This window comes from Amphiura filiformis, chromosome 20 (genome assembly GCF_039555335.1).
Source record: "Amphiura filiformis chromosome 20, Afil_fr2py, whole genome shotgun sequence".
In the NCBI taxonomy this organism is placed as follows: Eukaryota; Metazoa; Echinodermata; class Ophiuroidea; order Amphilepidida; family Amphiuridae; genus Amphiura; species Amphiura filiformis.
In genome coordinates this window covers 41,397,572-41,417,715 of record NC_092647.1, presented here as the reverse complement: position 1 = coordinate 41,417,715, position 20,144 = coordinate 41,397,572, and the positions used below count along the sequence as shown (strand labels likewise).

Here is a 20,144-nt window from a genome sequence, read left to right as displayed (position 1 = left end):
ATTTAGAACCATTTCAGATAAACATATAGAAACATTTATATATTATTATGCATCACTAACTATAGGATCCTTATCAGCGGAGGTGGCATACAGTGTATTGTCAAAACCGGAAGTTCCAGCGGAAGCTGCCATCACGTCATCACTGCTGAATTTGGGGCCTGGGCTGCGATTTATAATGAACCAGACCATCATGACGACTAAAACGCCGATGATTAGGATACCAAATACGATGCCTACTATACCGCCTGCTGACAAACCTACAATGGATGATAATTAGAAAATATAAAATTGATAAACATGTGAGGCAGCAGGATAAGCAATATGAATATTTAGCCTTATTGGTTTCTTCTTAAACACTTACATGCTAAATCAAGTTCTGGGGTGTATTTCAGCCAAAATTTCACAATTCTGATAAAAGGCAAGATGCTTTCAAGTTTCAAAATCTTCAAAAGGCCTGCTGCTCTCCCTACCAAACCTACCTATGCTTCAACAACCAATTGGTTAAACTTAAAGGTCAAAGGGTGTGTTGTCAAATTGGGTGGTTCCCTACAATACTGTGAGATTTAACTGATCAGAAGGAACAAAAAAAAAGCCACCATGGATCAGGTACTTATCAGTACAGATTGTCTCAAACTAAGTTTGTACTGTATTTTGTAAACATCAATTAAAGGTCCTGGGTTAATTTACATAGTTTTTAAATTTTTATGAGAGCTTTTGTGCACAATTGTGTTTTTAATCACAAAAGAGAGCTTGCGATTTCCAAACGCTGTGATCATACGACCATGTAACTATTCAAAACCATTCTAGAAACACTACATCTTCTAGAAACACCACCAGTGTTGCTGGATCAAGTCATCACTCATGATTAGGAAACCAGACAAGAAGGTTTTGAAACGTCAAGTCTCCATAAAATGTGAGTACTTTGTACATGGATATGCTTTATAGAACTTAGCTACAATTGAACATTGAACTATCCAAATGAACCTCTTATATTCACTCTCCTGTGATGATTCAAGGTTGCGTATTTAGCCAACATTGACAATTCTGCACGTTTGAAATGACCATGCAGGCTAAGGCGAAAATGTCCAAAATGTGTCTGTTTTACAATACATTAAATAGAATCAAGGATATTGAAAAACCTTGGTTTTTAGTCAAAATCAAAAGCATGCTGTATTGAAGTAGGCATAGGACCCGGTGACCATTAAATTTCAATCGCGTCGCCTCTATTAACCAGATCAGATGTTAGTTTTTGTTCCATCCACCTTGTTCTCCTTCGTGATGAATGAGCACAATTGATCTTGGAAACGATTTCTCATTTTAATTATTTTGCAACATCTAGCAGAGCCCCTCAACATGCTCAAACTAGGTTGATTTTCTGAATTGTTATTAAATTGAGTTCATGAATCCTGATGAGGTTTATGGGAAAATTTGACACAGTGTCATTTTGGTCTACTTCTTGTGACAGTTATCATGCATCTCATGTAACTACTATATAGTTAAATCAATCAATCAATCAATCAATCAATCAATCAATCAATCAATCAATCAATCAATCAATCAGAGTCCCTTAAGTTTTCACTACCCAAGCGAATCAATCAATCAGAGTCCCTTAAGTTTTCACTTGGTGTGAAATATTGTCAAACTGGGGCGTACCAGGACGGAAATATTGTTTGCCGACTAAAATTGCCAATTGTTGACCCCCGTTTTTTTTTGACAGGGTACTTGAGAATCTAAAAAGTGGGGGGGAGGGACATTTTTTTTACTCAAACTATATTTTGATTTTACTGCCTTGGTGTGAGAGTGTAAAAGTGCCCCAGAGCAAGAAAATGCATGAGACTCATGTTGAGTTGACAGCCCTGCTATAACCCTAATAGTCTCGGTCCCAGCAGATTTGTGCTCCTTCGTCGCTTAACAAACCGTCTGGCGACAACCTCATAGTACGTCAAAAAAGGTTTTGACCGTCAAAATAGGCTGTCAATCAGGTGGGCTTCAGCAGCAGATGCAGTTACATAAATCCACAGAACGTACATAAGTATGTGCTGTGAATCGCTGACATGAAAGGCGATGCAGACGATTGGCACCTCGGTGTCTGTTCAGCTAGAGTACATTTTGTGTTTGCGGTATCTACAAATAGTGGAGGGCTTGTGATGTTTAGTGTCACCTACACAAGTCACATCCTATAGCCAATTAGGATTGTAAAAACAGTTTTATTTGGAAATTAATTCACCAATCAGCGATCATCCTTTCACGGGTTGTCGCCAGACGGTTTGTTTAGTGATGGAGGAACACAAACTGGCAGGGACCGAGACAACAACCACAACTGCAATCATTGCTTATAATGTTGGTTTCAATTTATGAACACCATCCACAAACCAAAAGTCTGCAGATCCTGTGCATCTGCATTACACACAGATTGATTTCTTGTGTGTGTCCTCCTCTGCCAGTGTTCACATAAGTGCTCACACCCCCACATACACACCCCCACATACACACCCCCACACTTACCAGTTTGTTCTGCTGGTGTACCTGGGGAACCATCTGGTGGGTAGGGTACTGCAAATAAAAAATTAAATGAACATAAATAAAAGCTGTGCCCAGTTGAAACTTTCATAAACTTTGATGGCTCAATTTATAAATGTCACTATGCCAAGTGATGAAACACATTGCCCTAAATTATACAAACAGTGGTTGATTAAAGAGGATATTCATTGTAGAACCATGTGGGAGAATAAAGCACTGAAATAAATGACCAATCGCTAATAATAGTCATGCTGTTAAACGGGGGTTCTTAACTTTGTTTGTAACACTTTTTACCACATTTTTATTACACTAACTGAACAAAATGTATCTGAGGTGTTAAATTTTGCTGGGGTAATGAGAAAAATATGAGCTGCTTGTGATACCAAAATCTCAGTTTTGATGAGGCAAAATGGGAGACGAGGCTGTCATTCTTGTCACACAGCTTTAAATTTGAGCTAGACTATGTCAAAGATCTTACAGCCCACATGTTGAATGCTCTCCCTGTGTTTCCGTAAGGTTACCCCCTAAGCACTACCTGCCGATCTAACATTGCCTCTGATTGGTCAATATCTTCACTTAAGCGTTGCAAATATTTCACCCCAATCTTTTTGCGTGGTGAAATTATTCTAACAATGTTGCTGATTGGGCCAATTGATAATGAAAACTTCTTTTTGACAAATCGGCAGGTAGATCTCATGGGGTTAATAGCAATCTGGGTACAAACCTGTCAGCAATCTCTACGAGATGATAGTTTCATACTTTTTTAATGCTAAGATATAACCATTTTATTAATAAAACTTACATTGTTTCATGACACAGACATATCCAGCATTATTGAAGCAGTCTTCATCATTCCATTTGCCAAATTCATCATCATAAAGCTCGGCACAGTTCTCTCCATTTTCATCACCATTTGGTTCACCATTAGCCCAGTTAACATAGTCTACTGGAGTTCTGTCATCCCAGATCCAGCCACCTGAAACAAATTATAGTAAGCATAGTGAATTGTCACATTCTATTAACTGCTTGGTTCACCATTAGCCCAGTTAACATAGTCTACAGGAGTCCTGTCATCCCAGATCCAGCCACCTGAAACAAATTATAGTAAGCATAGTGAATTGTCACATTCTATTAACTGCTTGGTTCACCATTAGCCCAGTTAACATAGTCTACTGGAGTCCTGTCATCCCAGATCCAGCCACCTGAAACAAATTATAGTAAGCATTGGTGAATGTCACATTCTATTAACCACTTGGTTCAACATTAGCCCAGTTGACATAATTTCAAGATTGACCTCACGGCACACATGGGCTCCTTCGCCTTAGGGTAAATTCTTGTACAAATATTTAGTGGGCTGACTCCTCTGAAATCCCAAAAAGAATTAGGGGTCTGTGTCCTTATTAGATGGTGGGATCTTGACGGAAGGGCACTTTTAGTTTGTGACCAGTTATGTCAAGGGAGCCCATACATTGTATGCACCATTAGGTGAATCTTTATGGTAGTCTACATGTCTTCTCTCATCCCAAATCCAGTCATCTAGCAATGAAACAAATAATTGGCAATGCACCACATCCATTATTACTACTGGACTTCTATCTAGACCCCCTAAGATTCTTAGTAAGAGCTGTAATAAGACAAAGCACATTCTCATAACCACTTGATTATCATTATTAGCCCAGTTAACACACAGCAAATTTCTAATAGTCTCGATCATGACCACAGACTACTACAGACCATGTATCAAAGTCCCTGTGCATTGTATGCTGTGAATTCTCGCATATTCATGAGGGCCGATTGTTCCATTGTGCCGTGTCTAACAATCATGCTAACATTGCATGCCTTCGCGTATACGTGATAGAGCATTACATGCCTTTGCGATTACGCGATAGACCGTAAAAATGCACGGTAAGTGCGTAGCAGTTTCATCTGTCGCATTTCATGGAACAATTGGCCCTCATTATTGGGTGATGCTGAGACTTTGACTGCTTGCATGCGGTCCGGTATCTTTTTCGTCCATGTTCATGGCATTATTCCGGTTTATCTGCTGAAGAATAAAGTATCCAGGAAACAACTGATACAACTAACCTCATTTGCATAATTACAAGAAAAATCTATAGGGGCATTGTGCATTACCTGGCATGAAAACTGATTTTGAACCTTGTCATTTTCTTTAGGCGAAAACCGACTTCAATTTCTGGCATCATCATACATTTTGAAGGATGGTGTCTAGCTTGCCTTGTTATGCTTGCCATGGAACCCTGACCAAGGGGTATGGGGTTCTTAATTTTTGATTGTGTAAGGTGTGATTCCAAAAACATATCCCAAATATATATCAAATTTGACAAAAAGAGACCCCAACATTTCAATTTAAAATTATGGTATATTTGCCAATTCAGGAAAAACGAATGAAAAATTGAAAACAAAAATGAGAAATGTGCACTTTTTCAGATTTTTTAAACACATTTTTTTAACCAGTTTTCTGAAAGTTGTGACCCAAATCTACACCAAAATGCTTGCAAATGCAGCTATGAATCTGCTGCACATCCCCATGGGGTCCCTATCTCCACTCACCGTTTGAATCTCTTGTTAGACCAATCCATATACTGCCTACACCCCATGCTGTCTTAGCATTCTCAGATATAAATTTATTCTGTGCTGCGTTGTGGATGCTGACTAGCTTTCCACCGTTATGCTTGGCGCAGTCAAACACCGCATCAGGCCATCCAAGTCGCTGTTCTCCCACATCAAATAGGTAGCAGTCAGTGTCGTATGCTAACCAGCCATCCAGACAGTAGCCTTTGGGTGGTTTGGGTGTTTGAGGAACCGTATCTGAAATAATAATGTACATGAGGTTGTTGTTAATTTATAGTAATCACACACAAAGGAGTTAACACTTTCAAGTTAGCTCAATCGATAAGGCGTTCGACTATGGTGCGAGAGGTTGCTGGTTCGAACCCTGGCGGTGTCTAGTACGCTCTTGTGGAAAAATTGAGTTAGCTTGAAATTACCCTGGACAAGGAACTTACTGCTAATTTGTCTTGTTGTAACCGTACAAAATTCGGGGAGCTGATCCTGGTTGCGATGGTTATTTGTGGAATGCCTAGGGTGCGCTCTCTTGAAGCAGCAAAGTCCCTGAATTGTTGTTTAATGGTTTGTGGAATGATGTAGGCCATAGTGGTCAGCGACAACCTGTAAAGTGTGCTGAGGCTTGTGGATCAACGTCTAGGCATTGTGCCTGTGCGTAGCGCACTATAATTCACTGCCCTTTTTTTTCTGCTCATAACCCATAAATGGGAATATTCCCTTCCTTGCACTTTAAGATGGCCGCCATGTCATGAGCGGTCATCTTGGATGTAGAGATGACTTTAAAAACTGTTTATAAGGAATGAGGAATAATTTTTTGAAATGATTAAGCAGCAATTGTAGTATAATATTTTTCCTATTTGCATATCCAAGATGGCCACCATAGATCATGGTCAAGAAGTGGGATGGTCCTTGAAATGTTGGTTTTTTGTTGTTGACACTGCTGATAAAAAACAAAATGGTTCACTACTTACTTAACTGTTTAACATTATGCGTCAATTTTAAAATTCTGAGTTTGAGCCCACAAAAACAAGGGTATATAGAATTTAAGATCTTTAAAATGGGGGCTTATTTCTGACACTGCTGATAAAAACAAAAAAAGTATGCTACTTACTTTACTGTCCAACATTATGTGTTTATTTTTAAATTTTAAGTTTAGGCTACAAAAACAAAGGTCTGTAGATTATCAGACCTAATGCTCCACATGGCTCTTAAAGAGGAAGCCCCACCAGAGCAGTTCTTCTGGGGTGAACCAAACCTGCCTGGTTATCAAATTAATCAGTGACTCAGATTTTGACAGATGCTAATTGATGCAATGACATTAAAACATCAACTAGCACCTGTCAAATTCAGAGAAAACGTTGTCAATGATTGATTTGATAACCAGGCAGGTTTGGTTCACCTCAGAAGAACTGCTTTAGTGGGGCTTCCTCTTTAAAATGGATGCTTACTTCAGCATCTGATTGTACGTACCAAATGAAACCTTGCATACAAATGGGTGTGAATTAGTGCAGTCTGTATCCTGCCAGTCTGGATTATCACTCATTCTAACACAGCCTTCTCCTTCCCTCATACTGGGCTCATTTCTACCCCAGTTGGTATACAATACTGGCCAGCCATCTAACCACTGATATATACCGGTGTTATCCTGCACAACAAGAAATAATAGTATACAAGATATGGATTAACAAACATTACGGAAAAAAAACCAGAACAAACAAAAAGAAATGGTAAGCTTCCTGCTCAGGCCAAAAAAAAAAAATTGTTTGTTTGCCCTTCCAAGACAAAAATTTGGAAAAAACCCAGACCCAAGTTTTTTAATTTTTTCTGTCGGTCGCTGAGCGCAACTTTTGTTACCGGTGTGTTATTATTTTTTGAGAAAAATGCAAAAATAGTCACAAATTTATCAAGGGTGTAGTACCACCTTAATGATTGATACGATTTTGTTGACGTGCAAATGACAAAAATCAATGCACTTGCCCTCACAATGCACTCCCCTTTGGGTACATTGCTCTGTTGACAACACAAAAAAATCAGTCATTAACTTCTAATTTCACTATTCACCGTCGTAGTGTGACCTCAAAATCGATCTTTGCCAGGTTAACTGGTTCACGTTATCAGAATCACAATCAAAATGATCACAACACAGAGTCAACTAGTGTGTAAACCAAGCTTGAACCAGTAACTAAGGTATGATCCCAGGGGGATCACTCATATATGAAAGTTGTAAGCATCCACGTGAAAGAAAACACAAGATTTAGGGCGGTTTTGAAAAGCAAAACGAGGATCCGCACGGGGTCTCAAAACACACATTTTTCTAAAAGAAGGGGTGTTTTTTTAAGGACGATCCTCGCTTAGGGTAGTTTTTAAAAATAACCCAATTAATGGACATTAGTGGTGACATATTTATCAAGTTATTCGGCACGAAAGAGTGGTTTCTGAGCAATTTTACTAACTAGATTTAAAAAAAATAGGAGCCGACTTCAAAGAACTCTTCAACAGCGCCAATTTTAAGCTTACCAATATCATATCACTGTCACTGAATGGCTACCGTCACACGCAATGAATAGGGGCATATTTCAAACCAATTCCTCACTAAATGGTGTTCCTGTTTTTTTATTGTCTGTCCTTGTTTAGGGTAAAATTTCAAACAGATTCCTCGATTAGGGTGTTTTTATTTGAGTAAAAGCCTTGTTTAGAGTTAGTTTGACAAATTTTCAACATCCTAGCTTAGGGTCATTTTTGAAAGTCAATTCACGCGGATGCTTACAACTATTATACATGAGTGGCCCCCCAGGGGTATGATGTATTCACTACAGCAGCAAATAAAAACAACTTGAAATGATATGTTGAAAGTACATAATACCTTATCAGTAAGACCAATCCAGACATACTTCAATGCATTTGTGTACATTAATGTCTCAATAAACGCTTCTTCATATCCATCTTTGATCGTTGCTAATGTTGTACTATCTTCCTCACAGAAGGCTTTGGCATCAGAATAACTGAATGATTGGTCTTTGACCAGACGGAAGCATTGATTGAAATAAGACAGGTATTTTCCTTCTGCCATAGCGCACTCACCAACCTGAGGTGGAGTGTCTGGAAGATCTGGATCTACAGGAAAGAATAAGACACAAGTTGAAGAAATGACAACACCTCAGGTCATGCTTACATTGTTCAATATAAAATTATTCATCTTGGGTGGACACCTAGTAGAACAAACATGTACCAATGGTTCATTTCATGGAGAGAATCTTAGAGCCTGTAGCAGTGGCATAGCCAACTTTCGAGACCTGTTCAGGTTTCCCTTCTTACCTAGAGGCATTTGACAGAGATATGCACTGAGGGTATCAGAGCATTCCACAACATTCCATTTACCATGCATGGCTAGAGTTAGGGTTAGGTGTATCGCTGTAAGAACTAGGACTAGTCTTAGGGTCAAGTTTCTTCTTACCAAGAGGCATTTGACAGAGATACGCATTGAGGGTATCAGTGCATTCCACATCATTCCATTTACCATGCATGGCTCGAGTTAGGGTTAGGTGTATCGCTGTAAGAACTAGGACTAGTATTAGAGTTAAATTTCTTCTTACCAAGAGGCATTTGACAGAGATATGCATTAAGGGTATCAGTGCATTCCACATCATTCCATTTACCAGGATGGTCATCATCTGCCATCATTTCCGTACAATCAACTTGTCCCTGCAAGAATCAAGAAATGTTTAAATTAATATCAGTACATGGGTATAAGGCAAATTTATGTTATGAGTCCATCCTTAAGAAGGAGGGTGCACTCTATTTGCTTGGTATGTATAACACAGATTTTAGATATAGCTCTTATGAAGGAGTAAAATGAAGTGGAAAGTGGCTCTTAAGGAATTATATAGGTGCCAATTTGGAACAACAAAGAGGTCTCAAGGAACTAATTTGAGTGAATAAGGGTCTTACAAAATCATGTTGAAATAAATGGGGATTCTGATGAAGGACCTGACCTTATATTATTTATTATTATTAAAATTTACGGAAGAGGCTTGAAGAACTCCTAGAGAGGCACAAACTGTGGGGTCTGATTACAACATGTACAGGGTGTATCAAAGTGATTGGTACCCATCAATATCCAGTGAGTATAATGGACAAGACTGCCCCATCAAAATACAGTATAAAATCCAACTTATTTGTATTTTTATTTAAGAAAAGGTCATAAAACTTTAAATTGTAGTCATTTCAGATGGATGTAATGTTGAATTTGGAAGAATCAGGGGTTTCATTAGATGACAAAGCTGATGGGTACCAATCATTTTGATACACCCTGTACATATCCAACAATATTAATCATGATCTCCCTGACATTTATTTTCAATTCATATAAATTAAGGCAGTGTGTACTACCTTCTGATGCTCTCGAGTTCATTTTGTATTGTAGGCTGAAAGCCTGTATTATACTGATGTGAATAAAATCTCCCATTTGGAGTAAACTGAACTGATCTGCTTATTTGCTTGGTATATGATCCTCTACTGAGTGACATTTCTACACCCTCTGTGGTCGGGAATCGTCCAACCGGAAGAAGTGATCAACAATCAATATTCTGATGAAGCTTTTCGACCATGAAAAGCGAAACCGTCAAACTAGTGAGTAAAATTTGGTTTTGTTTAGAAGAAATTGTATATTTTTTTTTTTAAACTGATCTGAACTAATAATCTACTTCAGGAATATACTGATGTGAATAAAACCTCCCATTTGGAGATCTGAGCAAAACTCACAATATTCTCACTTCATATTCAAAGGCATAACAAATAATGATTGTTCTAAAATTCCAAAATGAACCCTTTTTATCGGCCTTTCAAAAACATTTTAGCAATTTTTACACCTATTTAACACAAAAGTACAAATTGAAATTGACTTTAACATTTAAAGTACCTATATTTTTAACATATTGAGAACACTATCACAACAAATTTTCCCGATTCATATTTTTTTCATAGAGCACACTGTTATTGTGTTTATTTTTACGAGTAAAGCAAAAAATTGGTATAAAATCTAAAATTAGAGCAAAATAGTACAACTTCAATGCAGGGAAATGTGTTTCTAAATTCTTGAAAATGCACTTTAACTTTTTAATTTATAGTACACTTTCATCAAAAATAACCCAATTAAAATTTGATATTTTTCACATTTTTGAGATATAACAGTCCTCGAAGTAAATTTTATAAATTTAATGATATTGTCTTAAAGTGTATGTAGCTGGGAGGAAAAGCCGACGATCAATTGAAAATTTTGACCTTTCATATTGAAGATATGGATTTTTTTCCCGAAAAGACCTAATTTTTGTTGGTGTTTTGGGAAAAAATCCATATCTTCAATACAAAAGGTCAAAATTTTCAATTGATCGTCATTTTCATCCCACCTACATACACTTCAAATATAAATCATCAGATTTATAAAGTTTACTTCGAGTACTGTTAAATATCAAAAATATCAATTTTTAATGATTTGCCATAAAATGTGTATTTTACATTGCAAATTTCAAAAAATCAAAATTATTTGATATCAGAAGGACATTCTTTGTATTCAGAATGCAATTCGATATGTCTGATGTGCTCTAATGTCCCAAAACAAATACTGTCCAAACGTTCATACCCCTTCCCTTAAGCGCTAAATTGGATTTCACGTACCAATGCGAGCGGCAGTCTGAGACATACATTCTTTTTTTCTTGGCCTAATCCATATTAAGTGAGAATACTGATAATGGGCTATTCCAGTTTAAATCCTTACACTCCCTATGGAAGACATGACCTTAATCTCCCACACAGGGGGTGTAGATTTCAATTGGAGTCACCCATCCAGGTAACTCCATTTGAAGTTCATACTCCCTGTCTGAGAGATTAAGGTCATATCTTCCATACGGGGTGTGTGTGGATTTCAACTGGAATAACCCAACCTTAATGATGAAACCATCTGCATTATCAGAGACTGTCTTTTGGAATTTGCAGGAGAGCATTAAATTGCTCTCCAGGAACCTTCAAGAAGAGCTGTTTAGAGCATTTACAATAAGAGAATGGTCAACTATAAGGAGAGCTAAAAATCACTCTCCTATATCAGATTTAAGGAGAGCTCTAAAGAGTGATTGCTCTCACTCTCCTCAAAAGGCAGTCCCTGCATCATTATTACCTCTCCTGGGAACAAGACACTACCATCAGGCTGACCTATGCCCCAGTTGGTATAATCAAGATCACTGCCATCAGTCCAATGGAATTTGCCCGCAGAACCCAAGTCACTGAGTCCAATCCACACATCAATGCCTTCTGCACCTCTCATTAAGGTGGTAACAGCAGCTGTAGGTAAGAAGGAAAAGTTGCTCTCATGCTAACTCCAACTACTGATTCAGAGAATACCATAAGGGGGGGGGGCACTCATATACTACTATGGGTATACCATCCGCTCACATTTCCAACCTAAAACACTGATGACCTACTTCATGTGAAATACCAACCCTAATCACAGGGGAACCTTTTCACTGACAACTGTTTTGGATAACGATTTGCTTGGTCTATGTATATTTATTTCAAATCGCAGCCCTAAGGCTGAATTACATGAAAAAGTACAATCTAAAAACACATCAAAATATTTATGACATACACCAATCAAAATTATAATATTGCACTTGAAGTTGACACACATAAAAACACAATTTATCACAGCAGCAAATTTAAAAGTCATGTATATAAAAATCATCACAAATTCACAATGGCATATAAAAATATTGAGCTGGATGAATTAAGTTAGCAGGACAGACCTGGGCAGGTGACATGAAAAAATTAGCCATTCATTAAACTGGCAAAAGGCTGGGACAATTTGCAGCATTGCATAGGTTTCAACCATGATACAGGGTGTTCTGCGTGATTGCTGAGCCATTATTGCCCACATGAAATGCAACATGTTCCACAGACGCAAACATGTCTGCTTGTTTGCGTCCTGCCAAAATTGTTGCTACTCGAACCAAAGACATTAGTCTAGATTTGTGTGGGGTTCTACCTACAAAACTGATTACCTTGTTGTTGTTTATTATGCAGAGTAGCCAGGTTTCCATTATCATAAGCTTGACAGTCATCCCTAGCATCAAACCAGTTCTTTCTGTCCTGTTCCATAAATCCATCTAAACGATAACATTTATTCAGAAGTTTATACCATCCGCTCAAACACCCTCCTTCTGGTGGTACTGTAGGAGCATTTGTTATTGGATCTGTGTTGTCAAATGGACGCTTACAGATGAAAGCATTGTCAATACCGCATGCATTGTCATTCCACCGTCCCTCTGAAATAAGATAGATAATATAGCATAAAAAGATGAGCAAACTGAATCTGGTTGGTATGAAAGTAGAGAGTAAATTTTCACTTCTTGAGTAATCCAATGGGCTCTATGGCAGGCTTCCCGTTAAGGCTTGACGCAAATTTGCTGACAAGGTTGTAAAAACTTGCGTCCAGACAAATGTTTATGCGTCCATCTGAAATTCATGATCAATCATACCGGGAAACGCTGTGGCATGCCATGATCAGAACGGCCGGCAATCCCTTGTTGCTACACGCGTACCCCCGCGGTCTACACCTCATCAAACATCGATCGTTCAAATAAAATAAAGATGCATTTTCCATGATATTCCATCTCCAGTCGCTATAATAAATTTTCTCATTTCTGTGTCAGTTTTGGTCCGAAACGTGGTCAGAAACATATGCAAAACATGCACAAACTCTGCCAATTTTTAACACATTTTCGTAGTTTTGCACATCTTAGATTAACGTGTGGTTGATGCTAAAACTTCTAAAATCACGTGCTGCCACAATAAATAAATAAAAAGTTATCATTTTGATTTTGTCTTTAAAATTGCTTTCATTCATCGTAACAATAATATTAATAAAGGAAAGGTAGATTATTGATGAGAAAATAAACTTAAAACATTAAATTCTGAATATTGTCAAGTTGTAATAAATAATTAAATAAACATTAACCGCACGTCGTCAGTCCGGCACACCAGTAAACAAAGCAAATTTCATCAAGTGGGGGATTTCCCCATATCAAACCCACGTTACGGAAAGCATGCAAAAAGTGCAAGATTTCCTGACGTTGCATTTACAAATATTGCAGAATTTACTTCAATTCTTAGCAGGTTGGTTAAATTTTAGGGCTTTTATTATTTTAGAAATATAAAAGAATGGAAATTTCTTAATTTTATCATCAATTAATGATTAAATTTCTAAGTTTTGTCTGCGTCCACATGCATGTGAGATGGATGCAAAAAGACGACCGGCCATCTGAAACTTGGCGTCCAAATTGGTAAAATGCGCGTCTGGACGCAATGACGCACACTAACGGGAAGCCTGCTCTATGGTCAAGTTATCGGCATCTTAGAACTATTATGATAGGTCACAAAGCGGGTTATATCATGTATTGGGCCAATCAGAGATATGGTAAGAATAGTCAGTAGGGCTGAAGGGGATTAAGCTGAAAATTGCTGAGAGATCTATAGGCTCTATTTTGACTCGGATGATTATATTCAGAGAATAAACGATAAAGGAATTTTTGTTTTTAGTATTCTCTACCGTGTGATAGACGACATGCAGGTCAAATATTTCGAGTAGTGGATGCCGGTGCAAATACGATCTTCTTTTTAGGCCTTATTTCTAGTTATTCTGAAATAATTTTGAACAAATGCCTGTACACTGATCCTCTTCTAATATTTAAGTAATTCCAACAAGTGGTGAAAATAAATTGTAATTGCATACCATCAAACATTTCCAGTTCTGCACATTGTTCCTCTCCGTGTGCATCATTGGGTTCTCCTGGATTCCAGTTGGTGAAATCAAGAGGGGACCCATCAGACCATCTGTACAGAAAAAAAGAATCTGACTTGTGAATTGGGATGAAGGAGCATATTAACTGAGTGATCTGTACATCTTATAAAATGTTACTGGCCTGGTCCATTTAATTATGGGTGAGCAATTTCTTGTGGTCCTGCATTGTTCTGGTGAAAAATCAAAGGGCCCATACACACTGACCTTTGTCATTTGCACTAAAACAAAATTGCATTCAGTCATTACTAATCATAATCTTTTTGCAAGAAACTTAGAGCTTTGTTTTTTCCATATATTAAAAGGCAAAGTCCCTGTGCATTGTATGCAATTAAGATTTTATATCCATGGGGGCCAATTCACTGTCGTAGTGCATGTTAGTAACCATTGGTTACTGCTCCAAGCCTGGGCTCATACACCTGTTCTGAATTTTGATATGACATAGGCTTTGTGTTGTGATCATTTCGATTAGTGGTTTGCAACAAAGAAAGCGTGATCCAGTTGACCTAGCAACGGTCATATTCTAACGTGCACTACGACAGCGAATAGTTGCATTGCCAGTGTCTTACAACCTATGCATGGAGTTTACGCAAAAATAAAAACACTGCTCTTAAAAAATATGCTGTAATAGACGCAGAGTCAGCGTATATATGTAATAGTAATAATAATACTTTATTTTTATAAAGCGCATTACATCAAAAAGATCACAAAACACTGAATAATATTAAAACAAAAATATAAAAGTACAGATAAAATGTAAAAACAAAATAAAAAAGTACAGATAACATATAAAAAACAAATTATAGTGAAACTCCATGCATAGGTTGTAAGACACTGGTAATGGAACTATTCGTAATTATATCTTAGTATTTTAGTCTCTCACATTCCATGAAACAATTGGCCCTCATTAACAGATAAGGCTGGACTTTGCCAGTTGGTGCACTATCTGTTTATTTATTAGTCTATTGTTTCATCAACTTACGAGTATTCTCCGTCTACACTATATTCTCTCAAACCAATCCAATATGATGAGACAAGTCTGGTAGTCTGAAATGGGCAATGAATCATTACAAAATATCACATTTCTATTTAACTTTCGATGCAAAATGCTTATCATAGCTGATCAATTTGCGTCACACTGCGTCATTTAGGGACTATTGCGAATTAGACCCGCAGATTTTTGCGGGTCGGACGATCAAGCTAGACGAATACATAATCGGGCCTTGTTCTTTTTATCATCGTCCCCTGGAATCACTGAAGAATGAAAATGTCACATTCATAAACCAGATAATTGAGATGAGCGTCCCGCTGCCCGCTGTGAGAATCAATCTTGTAAATTGCCGGTACTCAATGCTATTGTTATAACTGGTAATAACTTCCAGTCCAGTCACGTAATCGGTGACCAAACTAATTGATTCAGAGGTTCGGCATTTGCAGAAGAAGAAGTATACAGCATGGAAGCGGGCAAAAAAGAGTGACTCGGTAAACCATTGGGCTAAGTTTCGCAAACTAAGGAACCGCTTGAAAAATTTGATTTCATTCAAATATGATGAATATATTGCCGGGTTTGGTTCGACACTTTCTGATAACCCGAAGCGGTTCTGGTCCTTTTTTCGATCTAAAACTAGGACGAAATCATTACCCCAGTTTATCAGTTACAATGACATGTCTGCTTCCACTTCTTTAGAGAAAGCCACCCTCTTCAATAATTACTTCTTCTCTGTTTTTACCCAACCAAAGGTTTCTCCATCACTACCCACTATTTCTCATTTCCAACATGCTAATCTTGGCAATCAAATCATTCAGGTTGATGATGTCATTAAAATTCTCAAAAATCTCAATGTAAATAAGGCCCTTGGCCCTGATGGTATTTCACCTAAGGTTTTAAAAGAATGTTGCTGTCAAATTGCTGCTCCTTTGTGCTATATTTTTAATGTCTCTCTAACTGAAGGTAAATTACCTAACCAGTGGTTGGACGCTTGAATGTAGTCCCTGTTTTTAAGAAATCTGATAAGCAGCTTGCCAGCAACTACAGGCCTGTTTCACTACTTTGTATATGTGGCAAGATCATGGAGCGTGCTATTTTTAATATGATTTTTCCTGTTATTAAAAATCAAATCTACCCTCTCCAACATGGGTTCATGAAAGGACGCTCAGCCACTACACAGTTAGTTGAAGTTTTCCATGAAGTTAATTCCATCCTGGACAAGTTGATATGATATATCTTGATTTTTCAAAAGCCTTTGACGGTGTATCTCATGACCTTCTTATTCATAAACTTGGCTCATTTGGTATCCACTCAGATCTTTCGCACTGGCTTAGGGCTTACTTAACTGGCAGACGGCAGAGGGTCGTTGTTGATGGGGTTTATTCTGACTGGCTGCCTGTTATTTCTGGAGTGCCACAGGGGTCCATCCTTGGCCCTTTACTTTTTGTTTTATATATCAACAACCTGCCTAGCATTGTCCATCATGCAAAAGTTGCACTCTTTGCGGATTACGCAAAATGTTACATTAATGTAAAAAATGTCAATGATTGCAAATTGCTTCAGGAAGATCTTCATTATCTTGTTCAATGGAGTAATACTTGGGAATTAAATTTTCATCCCTCAAAATGCCAAGTCATTACTGTTTCAAGGAAACGTTTGTTAGTGAATTAGTGATTATTTTATGAATAACACAAAACTTAGTGCAATCAAATCTGTCAGAGACCTTAGTGTTGATGTCACATCCAAACTTGATTGGAACGACCATATTAACAGATTGGTAAAAAAGTGCAATAAAAAAATGCGCACAGTTGGTTTTAAGGCACCTGAAAAAATCACCAAAGCCCTGCATAATTCATTGATCAGGAGTGATCTTGAATTTGGTAGCTGCCTTTGGAGTGGTACATCCAGACACAATATTCAGTGTCTCGAAAGTGTTCAAAGGCGAGCTACCAAGTTCATCATGCACTATCCTGATCTGGATTATCGGGAGCGGTTGTGCCATCTGGGTATGTTACCCCTCACGCTCAGTGAGAGCAACTTGATATTTGTTTATTTTACAAGTCCTTGTCTGACAATTACGATCTGGATGTCTACAAGTATGTCAAGTTTTACAAGTCAGAGATTGGGCAAGACCGTCCCAACACAAGATCAACATGTGACACCTTGCGCCTTAGGATCCCCTTCTGCAAAAAGGAAGCTTTTAAGTCCATTTTTTTTAAACCGCATTGTGCCAATTTGGAATCAGCTTCCCCTTAGTGTTAGGTCCTCTTCATCTTTTTCTGTTTTTAAAAGCAATGTGGTTAATTTTTGCATTCTCATTTTGAGTTAAATTTTCGGCCGGCTGACATTTGTACGTGGGTTTCCGTATGCAGCTGTGCTATTTGTAGGGTGTCTTAATTAAATTTTTGATCTTGAGGTGGGATGGTCTTAGAGGTGATATGCACCTGTTCATCCCAATCCTCTACACTGGTATCTCTCCTACATGTGCTGGATCCGTGGTGCGTTTTTTTCACATGTATATGTATATATATATATATGTCTTTTATACTTTTACTTTGTGCAATATATTTATCCATCTTTTATCTAATTTTGTTATTTGATATTGTAACCAGTGTATGAAGCCAAATAAATAAATAAATAATAAATGACCACTTGAGCAAAATACATGAAATTGGCACCGCAATTGCTATTTGAATGCACGATCGATCTCGGGGCCATGCTTCTCTGTCCAGGTCTTTGAATTTCATCGGGTAGCTAAGCTTGTTTCAAGGTTTCAGGGTCGTACCGGGCAGCTCTATCGGGTCTAAAACGCAAGTCTCCCTTACTCAGGAGATGGTGTACTGTGCGTATTGCAGCGTTACGTGCATGGCGTTAGCAGAATCCAATACTGTATATTAACTTTGTTATGCCTGGTTAACATTCAACCATAGTTTTACTAATTATCATTATCCTTTGTCTACCTGAGGAAGAGCCTGCTAGAAGGTATTTTCTTTACATACCACCCCATGACAATAGGAGATCTGCAAACCCACGCACATACTATTTAACATGTGCTAGGGTATGATGAAGGCATGATTCAAGCAGACCATGCCAAAGATCAATGAGCATGGAGAAATCTTGTGGTTGCCTGGCGAAGGATGATGGGATGATTATTATTTCACACCAGACAACAAAACTTACCAAATCATTGACAAATGACTGCTCATCTTGGTCATGTAACGGATACCAAGAAGCCACCATTGTCCTTACACCACTGATCAGCCTGCCCCCAAGTTCTTCTCATACCACCAATAGCTTCACTTGCAAAATAGCAATATGGATGGCGATAGGACCAGTCATCGTCTAGTGGACACTTGGTTTCTGTCAATCAGACATAATGACATATCATGATTTTAATATCAAGTTATTAATGGATTTTGATAAACTACTTAAGGGGCTATGGATTTACCTAATGCTCATATAATGTGAGCGAACAAAATGTGAGTTGTTGCATTCTCTAGTGAGCTTCGATCAAAGGGCAAAATGTGACCACTTTTAACGTCAACTACAATTGTTTTCGCATTTTTTAATTTTTGTTTTGGTCTATTTCCAATTTTAGGCATCATTTTGTGACCTTATATGTGACCATCCACCACGAAGTGGTAGTAAAGTCGGCTCTAGATCATTTTCTGTTTATTGCAGATTTTGAAAGAATGCACTTTCAGCTTTAAAATGACACCTCAACCAGCGTCATCAGACATATGGAAGTGAAGTTATGGTTCATCAAAGGTCAACTTTCTTATATATTTTACATATAAATCCAAATACTGTTTTTGATTGTATCTCAAAATGGATAATGCCGACTTTACGACCAGTTTGTGGTGGATGGGCACATATGGTCAAAATAAGGTCAATATCAAAAATAAAAAATGGTTCCTGAAATGTAGTCTCTGGATTAAGAAAAGAAGTTGTCACCAAAAAGTTGCCAAATATTTATTTTTTAATGATTTTCTCCGTAGTTGTTTTTACACCAAATATGTATTCATATTTATGTTCCTCAATACATTTATGTGTCTTGTGTGAATAATCAAGTTATGACACTTTTACTCCATGCATGTCTGTGAGTACACAGCCACCTTAACCACACTTTAAGTCCATGCCTATGCTCACAAAATGAGCTAATTATCATCAATAGCAAGTGATTATTTGGTCAAGTTTAAATAAAATTCTTTGTTGTTTGTTTTAATTTTAAATTAAACCCTCTCCATATTCAGAAGACAAGTTCCAAATTTTCTTTGAAAATCCAAAAATTTCAGAATTGTACATTTTCATGACCATATTTGGAATCGGCATGAAAAATATATCAAAATGACTACAAAGTGGTTCTTAAGATAGCTCTTCATATTTTGAGAAATTATCTCAAATCTAAGACTTTTTATGTTGAAACCTATATGGCCAGCACTAAATAAATAAACTGAGCTCAAAAAGAAACTTATAATTTTTCACAAGGTCATATCTTGAAATCCTGTCCATCAAATTGAACCAAAATTACACACAGGTTTACTTCAATACTCTACTCTTAACACATGTCGGTAACCAAGCAGTTATCCAACTGACACAACAGCAAAATGCTTTGACATGGAACAGCTTCCTGGACCACATTCACAGCCCAGCCCTGTTTCATGAAAAAAGTGTATGAAAAGCAGAAAGCAGCACCGTTTTATCATCTGTGCAAGGATCTTGCGTGCATTCTCACAGATTTTTTGTGCTGGGTGCCAAATGTTGGGCTGTGAAAGTGGATGAACTTCCAGGAAGCTGTCCCATGACAGTGCATTTTGCTGTTGTGTCAGTTGGACTGCTTGGTAACTGACATGTGTTTTGAGTAGAGTATTAAAGTAATCCTGTGTGTAATTTTGGTTCATTTTGATTGACACTATTTTAAGATATGACCTTGTGATTCACAAGTTGTAAAAATTATAAGTTTCTTTTTGAGCTCAGTTTACATTAAGTTCATTTGTTTTTCAATGAAGTAAATCAACATACCTGATGGTGGTGGTGATGGTGTTGCTGGAGCTGTGCCTAATGACATAGACAAAAAGAAACAATATTATGAACAACAGTTAGTCTTATCATTCAGGTTATACCATTTGAAATTCAATTTCCATGTGTGGAAGATTAAGATCATATGTGACGTGTCATGTCAAAAGGAGACACTTTTGGGCAGGT

The 20,144-nt window shown here is 37.6% G+C and overlaps 1 protein-coding gene across 1 annotated transcript; it reads right to left on the bottom strand.

Annotated features, from left to right (window-relative positions):
* Window positions 1-13: 13 nt before the first annotated feature.
* Window positions 14-18,296, bottom strand: LOC140143090 (macrophage mannose receptor 1-like). The gene is made up of 12 exons (XM_072165139.1): window positions 18,120-18,296; window positions 14,934-14,998; window positions 13,886-13,986; window positions 12,156-12,419; window positions 11,276-11,439; window positions 8,700-8,808; window positions 7,970-8,220; window positions 6,577-6,751; window positions 5,092-5,349; window positions 3,323-3,496; window positions 2,506-2,553; window positions 14-257 (listed from the first exon to the last, which is right to left on the bottom strand). Exons 1-12 carry the CDS (start codon window positions 18,177-18,179, stop codon window positions 46-48), a joined length of 1,881 nt encoding a protein of 626 aa, XP_072021240.1. The 5' UTR covers window positions 18,180-18,296; the 3' UTR covers window positions 14-45.
* Between the last annotated feature and the right edge of the window lie 1,848 nt (window positions 18,297-20,144).